The sequence below is a fragment of the Sander vitreus genome, chromosome 13 (assembly GCF_031162955.1).
Source record: "Sander vitreus isolate 19-12246 chromosome 13, sanVit1, whole genome shotgun sequence".
Taxonomy (NCBI): domain Eukaryota; kingdom Metazoa; phylum Chordata; class Actinopteri; order Perciformes; family Percidae; genus Sander; species Sander vitreus.
Window position 1 is genome coordinate 28,721,147 of NC_135867.1, and position 13,030 is coordinate 28,734,176.

General features: G+C 39.2%; 1 protein-coding gene across 4 annotated transcripts; it reads right to left on the reverse strand.

Annotated features, from left to right (window-relative positions):
* Positions 1–1,173: 1,173 nt before the first annotated feature.
* crtam (cytotoxic and regulatory T cell molecule) lies at positions 1,174–11,231 on the reverse strand. 4 transcript variants are annotated; one of them, XM_078266390.1, is made up of 11 exons: positions 11,144–11,231; positions 9,717–9,857; positions 9,412–9,564; positions 9,106–9,225; positions 7,551–7,706; positions 5,870–6,151; positions 3,780–3,827; positions 3,541–3,603; positions 3,214–3,360; positions 3,016–3,102; positions 1,174–1,589 (listed from the first exon to the last, which is right to left on the reverse strand). In XM_078266390.1, the coding sequence occupies exons 1-11, from the start codon at positions 11,187–11,189 to the stop codon at positions 1,420–1,422; spliced, it is 1,413 nt and encodes a 470-aa protein (XP_078122516.1). In that variant the 5' UTR covers positions 11,190–11,231; the 3' UTR covers positions 1,174–1,419. The 4 variants fall into 4 exon arrangements, with proteins under 4 accessions (XP_078122516.1, XP_078122514.1, XP_078122515.1 ...); XM_078266388.1 differs by having other exon boundaries at positions 3,016–3,117; XM_078266389.1 differs by having other exon boundaries at positions 9,711–9,857.
* Positions 11,232–13,030: the final 1,799 nt, after the last annotated feature.

Here is a 13,030-nt window from a genome sequence, read left to right on the forward strand (position 1 = left end):
TATTTCCTGTATTTCATAATCATTGTGAATCTTGTGAATGGCGGCCGCGTGGTTCAAGGCGATATCTTTGTCTGGTGATATGAGATGTAGTTAGACAAACGACCCTTTCATCCGAGATTGTATATCCATATGAAGTATTTATGTGTATAATTAGACAATATAATTGTCTTATACTTCGATTCGAGAAGGTAGGGAGAGGCCAGCAGGAGGGATTAAACCTGTCATAGGCCTCGGGGCGTGGCTAAACCGATGACATAAAATAAAAATGATACAGTGTATATGGGCAAAACCTGATAGATGTATTATATATACATTACGGCAACCACCACAACGAATCGATTTACCTCTGCAAAAATAAATAAAGTCAAGCCTCACCACAAACGTACTGTAAATGAATTCACTTAATATTCATTATATTTCATCATATTTTCAAATAACACAAACATCTCTGTCCAACAGTATGACAAGTCACAAAAATTCTTAATATCTGCAAACACTATCAGCAGTACATTCTGCACCACTGCAAACACTACCATCAGGGGCGTTGCACAACATTCTAGATCCTATACATTCTCTAACTGCCCCTTTCTATTACTGCATCCACAGCTACTCATTCTAGTATATTTGTATCCTGTATAGTATACTTAGTCCCCTTTTTCCCCCTGGTCTGATGCCCCAGACTCCTGCCAATACAACAGACCACACTAGATGTACTATACAGTATGCAGATTGCTATGCATCCAACCAAGAGCATAGTAATGTCATAATAACTGCATGCATTCAAATGAAACACTGACTTGCTACACACTGTGACACAAAACTGACCAATCAGTGATAAAAATATATATAATGCTTGGTAGATATAGCCAATGAGGAGTTAGCTTTAGTTTAGCCCTCCTCTCCTCTTCCCCTATCTGTAGGCTACAATCTCACTGATGTATGAAACTGCAAATCAGATTCATTTACTATTAATTATTCGAAGGTGCAGGAGTGCAGTTCCGGATCTTTCCAGCCCACTTTAATCCCTGGTGGTTACCTTATGGCTAGGCAGTGAGGTTAAAGATGTGTCTCAGGGTGCAGAGGCGGAGCCTCGATTGGGATAGCCCAAGCTACATTCAGTTATTACTATTTCCCTAAAACATCACTCATCCATGTTTTGAAAAAAAGATGCCATTTTGTTGTAGCAAAATAGAATTTATTAGTACATTCAAACACAAAATATACAGTATTTACACGGTACAATCCAGTACTAGTAAGTTAACTAGTAAAGCTAGTAAAATAACGTTACAACATTATTGTATGTGTAAACATTTCCTTTTTTTTTTAAGTGCGGTAAAAAAGCTAATCAGCTTAATCTGTGAGCATGATAACGGTGTCAATGACATTGCTGATGTTATAAATGTTGTATTTTATAGATTGTTACAGCTCTGTCTCCTTTATGTCACACTTGGCAGAAGTTTGGGTTTGAGGTGGAGACGTCTGCTCTTTGTTTTCACTCTCTGTGTCTGCCATCACAGCTGGGTTTATCACCGAGGTTATCACAGCTGGTTTTTCAACTTCGTACCGTGTGAATGCCGTGTTAAAGAGCCCTGAGAGAGAGAGAGAGAGAGAGAGAGAGAGAGAGAGAGAGAGAGAGAGAGAGAGAGAGAGAATTTTAGCATTTTACAACCAGAGATTCATACAGAAACAGGTCACCGCCCTGTTGGTCTGTGGAAAGACAAGTGTGTCACCAGAGACTGAAGGCTTGAACTGCGAATTGATTAATCACCTGTTTACTGTCAAATGAAATGAATTCAGGAACAAATTAAGTAGCAGTCTAATAAGACAATTAGAATGTACGTACACAATACAGATACACATTGATGTGCACATACAGAAACCACACTAAAAGAAGGGTTTACCAGAAGTTAATGTAAAATGTTTAATATATGTTTTATTGAATTCTGTTGAATTAAACTCATATTATCGGATTGGATTTCTTGGTCTCCTCATCTGGGCAAAAGTAACCTTTATTTCCTGACTGACTAGTGGAAAGCATGTGTCTTTTTCTCCCAAGGCTGCCAACATTCAGCAAACACTCTCCCGGCATGTTTTACTGAGCTTAATTCAATCCTATAGCTAAAAGCTGCATTCAATAATAATCACATTGAATTCAATCCCAAATCCACTGTTGCTAGTTTGACGGCGGAAAAAAGGGTCCGTGCGCCGGGCGCATGGTTCTAAAGGGTTGTCCTTAGTGTCTCCATTAATCAGAGGTGTGTTTTGGGCGTAACATGCAATCAACCAATCAGAGATCATCTCCCATTCCCTTTAAAAGCCAGGCGCGTTTGGACCTTGGAGCATTGCTGTTATGATGGAGGATTTGCACCGTAATATTTTTATTTGTAATCTTCTGCATGTGTGTGTGCTGCTGTGCGTCCCTGTGTGTGTAACAAGCATAGTGTGCACGCGCTGTGCATAAACCTAGGCCCATTTTACTAATGCTCTGTTAAAATAACAATGAAATGCTGCATTATTGACTTTAGACCAGGTTTTTGTTGGTCAATGGCGCGATCACTTCCCACTGCCTCAATATAGCAATACGCCCAGAATTCACCTGAACACACCTCCCTGTAAGACCAGCACGCCCAGAATGCACCTGAACACACCTCCCTGTAAGACCAGCACGCCCAGAATGCACCTGAACACACCTCCCTGTAAGACCAGCAAGCCCAGAATGCACCTGAACACACCTCCCTGTAAGACCAGCACGCCCATGGGCACAAAGAAGGGTGCAGGTGCGTTTGTTATTTAAACGACGTGGACGCTGGACAGGAAATTGAACTAGCAAAGACACTCACTCGGGCTTTGCGCTGTGCCAGATGCAAAATAGGGCCCTATATAAATGACCAATGTGTTCACAAAGCATGTCATGGGAACAAGAGGAATTTGAATGTTTGCAGTTGGATTACAGTCTCTGCTGACACAAATGTTCTTCAGTATATTTCTTCTGGCCACAGTGCTGAATCTGCTTACCTCTTCGCCTTTGTCCTTGGGAGTTCTTGTCTTCCTGGCTTGATTTTGATTTACTGCTATCAACTGATGGATCAGAGTCCTCATTCTCTGTAACAACAAAAACTGTCAAATATTTTTTTTTTTTAAATACTGTACATTTAAAAAATAAAGTGCTTGCAACTTAACTACAAGATGCAGAAAATGGGAATATCTGCTTACCTCTCTTCCAGGTAATGTGCGCTCTCCTCAGCTTGATGGCAAAAAAACCCACCACCACCAGAAGACCGAAGATCAGGCATGTAACCAGGAAGACCAGTAATGATGAACCTCTAGGATTTATCTGAAACTTTTGGTCATTAATGCTCCCTGGAATTAACAGAATGCTCGTAGTTAAGTTCAGCAAAGACTTCATCAATTGTATTGTATTTTAATCCTATGCATTTATACTATGTGTAAAAGCAAGTCTGTTATCTGACTATCATTTTCCACCAGAGCAACAGAACTTCAGTCTCCACCATGCAGACACTAATGACAGTGTGAATGTACCTGATGTGTTTCCCTCTGTGCGGTTATGGGATGTGATCTCCTCTGTGGTCTCAGATGTCCAGCCTTTAAGGAATTATGAAGAAGGAAGGCACAGTCAATAACTAAGACTAACATAAACTGCTGCAGCCTGTTTTCTAAATGGAACAACTCAATTGTGGTTGTTCAAAATCACCACTAGGTGGGATCAGACTGACATTTGTCAAGAATAGTTTGTCATATAATCTCACTGGATATCATACCTGTTGTGCTTGTTGTATTTATGACGGTGTCATTCTTCCTGGTTGAGCCTGATAATACAGAGAAATGAAGAATAAAGACTTTTTGATAAATAAGCCTCATGAGAAAATAGAAGTTAATACAGGTTTTTTTTTGTTTTTTTTTTAAGAAAATGATTTATGTAATGCACGAAGACGAGCAGATGAATAACTGAATTCCATTTAAGAAGAAACTGTAAGGTCCTGTGTAACTTTTAATGTCAAAATTCATTTATCTCTGACAAATTATCCTTATGTGTTTAAAGTTGAAAACCTTGGGGTTGAAATATTTAAGAAAATGTAAACAGCATTTAGTTTGATCTCGGAAAGGCTCCTTAACTGCACGATGCCTCACAGTTCCATCCTCAGAATCAGTGGTGGAATGTAACTAAGTACATTTACTCCAGTACTGAGTCTTTTCTTTTCATGCAACTTTCTACTTCTACTCTGCTGTGTTTCAGACAGAACTATTGTACTTACTTAATTACTTATTTACTACTATTAGTTACTTTACACATTAAGATGTCTGCACACAAAACACATGTTGTTTGTTGTAGTTGATGTTTTATTATAACTTAAACTACCCGACAATATACAGGCCGACAGTTGCTGAGATGATTAGACCATTAAACACAACTGTTTGGATCCTTTACACTTTCTACAATGGGAGGATTTTTCTGCATTGAGTACTTTTACTTTTAATACTTTAAGTACATTTCCCCGATGACACTTAGAAACTTTTACTGAAGTAACTTTTTCAATGCAGGACTTTTACTTGTAACAGAGTATTTTGACAGTGTGGTATTAGTACTTTTACTGAAGTAAAGGATCTGAATACTTCTTCCACCACTGATCAGAATGTATGACTACTGAGACTGAGTTTCACATTATACTCTGAGACTTCCGTCACAGGAAACAGATCTAGTATCACAACTATAGTGGTGGTTATGCATCTGTTTTAAATGCACTGTGAAAGCTGAGATATATTTGTAGTTTCCATCTCACGGGCTGACAGCAATATATTGTACATGTGCTTTACAGAGAAATAAACAAGGGATGAGCATAGAGGAAAACCCATTTAAGGTTCATTAATCCACATTGTTATTTACGGTGTACTTTACTTTTTTAGATACTGTACATTTTAATAAATTTATGTAGACATTATTGTTATGTTTTATGAATACTGAATACCTATATACCTATTTGATCTGATCGGACATGTATTCTGCCATGTAATCTCTTTGGTGTGATTTCTTTTCTTCATGTTCTGCATTACATCATCTAATGTGGAATATTTTGTCACTTAAAGTCCATGTGACTTAAAAACCAGTATACAAATCTATATGGCACACCCACCAAATTCCTCAAAAATCTGCAATATATCCAAAACTTAGCAACCCGTCTACTCACTCACACATCCCTCCAGTCCTCCTATACTGGCTCCCACATCCACCCCCCTCACTGAGCTCCTGCCCCGTCATACTCCCACCCCCAGCCTCACATCTTAGCTGTTTCCTTTTGTTTCTATGCGGTTGTGCTGCACCTTTTTAATATTTATCTCTAGTCGTTACTAGGGGAGGGGATCACCAGAGGTCTCACGATACTTATGTCACGATATGATATCATCACGATACTTGTGTCACGATACAATATAGCCATATGATATGATCTTTTTTCCATCTTCAAATTTTTTCCCAATTTCTATTGATGTACCCAAAAGGAAACTTTGTCAACATGTGTTTTATCTAAAAAGATACATGTCTCTGTTTGTTCATCTCACTTCAGTTGTATTGCTGCAAAATGGGATTGTCAAGCAGACAAACTGACCAACACATATACAATAATAGATCCATACTCGGCGTTTGTGTATCGATACAGTATTGCCACGAAAAATATCGTGATACTACTATGCTGTATCTGTATTGACTTTTCCCCCCCAATCCTAAAAGTGCCTTTGAGTACCTTTTAAAGCACTATATAAAATAAATTTTATAAAATATATTATATATAATATATTTTTTAAAATATTATTATTATTATTATTATTATTATTACAAATGAAAAAAGTCACTCACCACTAGTGTTGAGCTGTGAGCCTGTGGATGTAACAGGGATCAGAGGAAGTCCAGTGGGTGCAGTGGCCGTCTTTGGCTCACTGGAGGAAAACAGCTGATTGGAGGGAACAGTTGATAACTGTGTAGAGCTGTGTGATGAAGCCCTATCCACCTCTGTGGTTGTATGGTACACTGTTGTTCTCCCATGTCTGGACCAGCTGCTTGTTGTTGTCTGTCCCTCTGTTGACCCTCGAGGCTGGGTTATGGGTGATCTGGTCGTGGTTGTGCGCCAGGGCTTTGTAACTGTGACAGAGAGGGGGTTTACATTATTATTTAAAGTGCTCATATGATGCTCATTTTCAGGATCATAATTTTATTTAGAGGTTGTACTAGAATAGGCTTATGTGGTTTAATTTTCAAAAAACACCATATATTTGTTGTACTGCACATTGCTGCAGCTCCTCTTTTCACCCTGTGTGTTGAGCTCTCTGTTTTAGCTACAGAGTGAGACATCTCACTTCTGTTCCATCTTTGTTGGGAGTCGCACATGCTCAGTACCTAGGTAAGGACTACTAGCCAGTCAGAAGCAGAGTATGAGGGCGTGCCCTGACAGTAGCTAGGTAAGGACTACTAGCCAGTCAGAAGCAGGGTATGAGGGCGTGTCCTGACAGTAGCTAGGTAAGGACTACTAGCCAGTCAGAAGCAGGGTATGAGGGCGTGTCCTGACAGTACCTAGGTAAGGACTACTAGCCAGTCAGAAGCAGAGTATGAGGGCGTGCCCTGACAGTAGCTAGGTAAGGACTACTAGCCAGTCAGAAGCAGAGTATGAGGGCGTGCCCTGACAGTACCTAGGTAAGGACTACTAGCCAGTCAGAAGCAGAGTATGAGGGCGTGCCCTGACAGTACCTAGGTAAGGACTACTAGCCAGTCAGAAGCAGAGTATGAGGGCGTGCCCTGACAGTACCTAGGTAAGGACTACTAGCCAGTCAGAAGCAGAGTATGAGGGCGTGCCATGCTAGCAGCTAGGCGAGCATTATAACGTGTGTTCCAAAGTGACCACGTTTGTCTCTGAAGTAAAGGCTGGACTACAACAGAGCTGTTTGGAGCAGTTTGTGAACAGTGTTTTCTGTTGGAGATGGTAAGTCCCTTTGGGGGGGACTTTGGGCTTTTTCACTTTGTAAACATATAACATGCACAAAAAAGATATATAACACTATAAAGGAAAGGGGAAAAGCCAAAAAGCATAATATGAACACTGCAAAAAAAGCATCAAATTGAAAATCTATGCGGACATTTAAACAATCTGCAAATCACACATCGCTTTTTTTCCCTTCTTTTTCATATGAATACAGGAAACCAGACTATTTGTGACATACAGAAAGAGGAAATAGCATGAGGCCGTTTTGTGTTTTGTTTTTGGTCGGTCAAGATTCACAGTCTGCGGTGCTGCGGACAGTGTCATGGAGTAACTAGTGCGAAAAAAACCCCTCTCCAGTGCTTTCCCTGTTTTGTGACGACATACCTACGCTTTCATTGTTCCTCAAATATACTTTTATACAGAAGTACTTCTCAGTAAACACGTTTGGGAAAATGCAAGGGACATTTTTACTCAAATTGGAGCTGGGGGAGAGTGAGAGAGAGATAATTCATTTAAAAAAAGAAAAGAAAAAACCTTAAAAATAAGGAAGTGAATTGTACTCACAATGTTGTTGAATTTGGACAAAGTTCATCAGAGGTTTTGAGAGCAGCGCCGGATGGCGAACAAGGCATTTCACAGTGACTCTGTTCTTCACTGAGTGAAGATGTAACATATCCATTGAGACATATTTTTTGTCTCCATGGTGGACCTGGGCGTGTGCTGTGGAATGGGACAGATGACATCAGTATCCATTTCTAAGCAGGTGTACCAGCAGCACCAGTAGTCAAAGAAACTCAATCATAATATGACATTGCTGAGAACTCATAATTTACAGTGGTGCTTATAAGTTTATGAACCCATGCTAAAGTTGACTAAAAAGAGGAATACAATTGATCTTAATGCCTAAATTAAAAAAATGAGGAAAAATCCAACCTTTAAGGACACCAATTATCTTTGTGAATGAATAATGTATCGTAAATAAATAAATGTTCTTCCTTAAAATACAGGGGGCATAAAGGCGGTTTTATGGTTCTGTGGAGGCTCCACGCAGAGCTTTCGCCGTAGCCGGAGATATTGTGAAGGGTATGTTATGATGTGGGGCTATTTTAATTCCAAAGGCCAAGGGGACTTTATCAGGATACAAATTTCACCCAAAATAAAATGAGTGGGTCTACATGTTTATCAAAGTGTTGAGTTTCCGTCATTAAATGACACAATAATTAAGCAATTTTAAAGGTTATGGCTGTCACTTGGGCTTGAAATAACATCCGCCAAATCACTAACCCACCATAAGGGGGTAGAGATTACTGTAACTGTGGAAGGTAGTGTCATCAAGAGATGAGCCCACTCTGTGGTTGCTGAATGTAATTTTGATACGCCTACAAAAGGGCAATCGCAATGGCCAGTGCAAAGGGCTGTGTTCAAGGGAGTGTTCAAAAACAGTGAGTGCTCCAAGCATACCTGCTGTTTTTGTTCATGTATGCATTGCGCTAGGCACAAAATAAAAACGTAAAGGTCCCAATGCTTGTTTCATCTCTCTGAAACAGCTGGGCCAGTCACAGTGCTGTACAAAAACCGTCTCATTAAAAAGAGCAGAGAGCACATGATACAGCCCCACAAACATGCAGCTAAAGATAGCAGGCGATGCGCCTTTCTGAGTCATGTTCATGTTACCTTCGATGCCTCACTTTGGTTCGCCTCTTTTTTGCTATGTAGCTTTTGCCATTTATTCTAATTTATTGGAAAATGTCTGCTACAGGATATAAAATCCTCTATTCCAGACTCAAACAACACAAAAATGATATAAACCAATTTGAAAGCACATTCATTTCATTACTCACATTCAATGAATATCATGATTGAAAATGACTTACATTCCATAAATAAGTCACATAATACAAACCAGCTTTATAATTGTACATTAGGCTACGTCTGTTGACAGACAAAATGTATACAACCTAAACAAGTTAACTTAAGGGTAACATACAACTTCTTCTGGAAGCTCGTTCCATGTTTCCTCTTTCCAGACATGCATGTTCTGGGTTAAAGCTTTAAAGAATTCCTTCTTAAGTCATACCTAAGTTCATGTCTTATTACTATGATGTTATTAACAACTTACCAAGAATTTCAGGCCCACGATTCAATTTCCAGAAGATCTGGGGAGGAAAGTGGTTCCCCTCAGCAGTGCATTTTATCACAAACTTTCCGTCATGCTTTGTTACTTCCATTTTGGGAAGGCCTTTAAAATAATGAACACCAGAGCATATGTTATAACATGATAATGAAATGCTCCTTAAATCATCAACACAATGGTCATGGCGAGTCACAGTGAAGGTTGTAGCCCTTATAAGAAAATTCATTGTCAACGTCATATCGTTGCTGGCTTAACAATAAAACAATCTGTCAACTGCAACATTATTCTCACCTAACACTGTCACCTCCACTTTCCTCACTGTTGTGCGATCATGATACTGAGAGCATGTGTAGTTTCCTCCGTCTTTGAAGGTGACATTGGAAATACTGATGCTGAATTCTGACTCCGACAGATTTGTGATGCTGTAGCGCTTGTCCTTTAAAGCTGGGAGCAAGTGAGGGGAGGGAAAATATGTTTAATATCCTTCATTCAAAAGTCTTAGAGATTCTTGCAATTTTTTTGCCCAAACATTTGACAACGTGTGTTGCTGTTATACATGTGTTGTGTGATTGAAGCACAAAATATGTCACCTTCACCTCGCTTGGCGTTAAAGAACATGATATATCCTTCAGGGTTCTTCCAGTCGACGTTGGTCTTGTGAGCATTAGTAAGCGGGCAGGTTAAGCTGAGTGTCTGACCTTTTATCACAGTCACACGCTGCCGGTCTGCCAGTGAAACTGCAATCAAATAAATAGAAACATCAATTCTCTTGAAATTTGACACAGAGCACAATGTCAATTCCACGCCATACAGTTTGATAATACATGTAACATTTCATAAGGTAACACCAATTCCAGGCAGCTATACCCCTCTACTCTTCACAAACGGTTGAGCAAACGTCTATTGGAATTATAGTATGTTTCCCTCCCTCGCACACAGAGGTGTCCGAAGTTGAAACCCTGTTTCTCACAGTTTGACTCATCTAAGTGTGTGTGTGTGTGTGTGGAGGTGTGTGGAGGTGGTGTGACAGGAAAGAAAACTTAACCGTTCTCCTACTGCAACTACAAAAGAAGCAACCCCCCCTGTCACACATACAGTGTAATGTATTTCTGATGTGACAGGAAGTAATGTGGTCAGTTCTTTTATGGTGATAGAGAAAGTCGTGGCTGGAGAAATGTTGTAGGTTTTCTAACGGGGGCTTTTTCTTTCCTATGGGGTGAGAATGACTAATTTTGTGCCCCCACAAAAACATTTGTGGGGGCATATTGAAACCAGCAGTGAGGGCAGTGGGCTTGAAGGATCACAGGTCATCTGGACTTTTTCACATGCATGGGTTGTGTGTTAGATATTACAGTACTGTGACTGAACAAATGTATGAAATAGACAGAAAAATACTTAGACACAAACTTTGTACTGTACTGTACTGTACTGTTTTCTCTAAACTTTAGTGATTGGGTTTCAGACATTCTATTGTTTTTATTTGTAAAGCCTGATATAGAAAGAACATTTCATTTCACAGGATATGCAATTTAAAATATATGCATCACATAAGAACCGATAAACTGAGATATACAGTATATTCATATATAAACATGCATACAAGAATGAAATGTCTAAAATAATTGAATAAAATGTAGTAAACTGAAATGGGTAAGTTGGTTGAGAATCCAAATGGGGATGCAATTTATCATAGGTGACTAAATCAAAAGCTTTACATGTAAAACATACACTAATGCCTCAAAAAGCATGAGCTCGGGCACCATTGTTTTTACTGAAGACAAATGCAACCATTTGACTTGTCAGAAGCATCCGAGTTTGTAATTTTGCCCAAACTTTCCTCAATAAACCATTGAATTTTGCAATATCCGACATTGCCATTAAAAAGACCAGTATTGTATCTGTCAGAGGAAAGTCCTCTTCCAGCCGGTTCATCGGCTGTTTTTAATGGTAAGATTCAGCTCATCTTCTCTACTTTTCCTAACAAAGTATGCCAGGCGACAAGTATTAAAAGTAAAGGACTCACCCTGTATGAGTAACACGAAGACGCTGAGCTGCAGCTTCACTTCCATCTCTGACACTCACTAACAATCACACTTCGACTCTGCCGCGCTTCCTCATCACTTGATCTTTTTGTACAGTACTGAGGGACCTTCCGTGACATCACAGCCATGTGGTTTCCACAGGTTCAAGAGATTCTCATGTGATACCAGTAAAAGTACAGGGTTAATAGTTCAGGATTTATAATTATCAGCTACTGTTTCTGAATGATAGGTAAACTACCCAACAGTCATTTTTAGTGATTTCGTGGAAAAGTAAAAACAAATCTTACCATTCAGTATCTTTAATTAACAATTTTCACAACATAAATCTTCAAAACAAATTGTAGGTAGATTGTATTTCACACATGGAGGAGAGACATGATTGTTATTAGTTACGTATATTTGTGCTTTTTCTGCTAACACAAGTTAACTGTGTTGACTGTGGTGTGTTGGGTTCCATCAGAGCTAAATGTTTAGATGAGTTTCAGGGTGCTTGGTTTAGCTATAACGGAATACTTCAATTTGTATCAGAGAGCCTAACGGTCTAAATTACTGTAGATCAGCTCCAACTGTTCAGGAACAGGGGGAAAGGCCAAAGGAGGAACTTAGTCACCAACTGGTCCTCTTGAACTTCAGGTTGTAATTGTATGTCACTGAGATAAACTGCTTTGCACAGGTCTATGGTTGCCTTATGAGAGGTCTACTTAGCAACACACCACCTGTGTGAAAGCATAGTTGTAAAGGCAAAAGCATGAATTCAGACAGAAACTGTTTAAAAGTATCTCGTAGTTGGGTCTACAACCTCAATTCCATGACAATTATCTGGCTAAGATGTTTTGATGATTGATTTAGACCTTTTAACAAAAAATATATAATTTTTTATAAAAGTTCCATAGAAGTCAAATCAATCATGAAAACATCTTAGCCAGAGAATGGTCACGGAATTGAGGTTCTAGCCCCAACTATCATATTGGGTCAAATTTCAGCCATGCTATCGGGTGGCTCAAGGGATGTCAGTGTCGGTCATGACATTTGGTACAGACAGTCATGGTGCCCATGGCTAATCTGCTTTAACCTTCCATATACCACCCAACATAACAGACACAACCACAACATTTGCCAAGGACCGTGTTCTGCTCACATAAGGTTGACCAGCAACTCAGACATAAAACTGCCTCAAATATATCAAAGTCTATCCTGATTTTGTATTTTATTTTGTTGTGTTTGGACTCTGTAACTAAAATTGAAGAGCACATGCTTTTTAGATCCTCTTGAGTATTTACCTTAACACTGGAACAGATACAGATGTTTATCAGGACACATAAATCATTAGTAACTATATTTTTCCAAATCTTTGATATTTTTTGTTTGGGAAATAACAGTATGCTCTTATTGATCTCCTAAGGGGTTACATTTAAGTTGTACTTTGGGATTGGCAAAATAACAAGGAAGTAAACCTTGAAATCTACATTTATTGTCTGAACTTTGGTATCATCTCATGACATGTTAGGGTTTCGTAAGCCAATGTAGATTTTCAATTTAAAGTAAACTAGAGAACTTTTCCCTCTTTGGTCCCCCTACAGGTTGGAAGTGGAACTGTCCATTACATTACATTACATTGTCCAGTTCATTCCAACTACAGATCCGCTACCTGATCTGGCAAACTTGCATAATGTAATGTAATGTAATGGACAATTCCGCTTCCAACCTGTAGGGGGACCGAAGCGGGAAAAGTTCTTTACTGTAGTGTTGCTTTAAGGCTAATTACATATCTGATAGAACATTTCTTTAATATGTCTGTCTGTCAATTGAAATTCAGTTACGATAAATACAGTGGTATGGTGTGTTTGTAATAGATGAAAAGGACTGCA

Coding starts and splice junctions, on each gene's coding strand:
- crtam (XM_078266386.1), bottom strand. CDS start 11,189: ATGGAAGTGAAGCTGCAGCTCAGCGTCTTCGTGTTACTCATACAGG. Junction 3,361..3,540: donor CACAGAGGGAAACACATCAG/GTACATTCACAC, acceptor TGTTAATTCCAG/GGAGCATTAATGACCAAAAG. Junction 1,590..3,015: donor CCAAGGACAAAGGCGAAGAG/GTAAGCAGATTC, acceptor TCTCTCTCTCAG/GGCTCTTTAACACGGCATTC.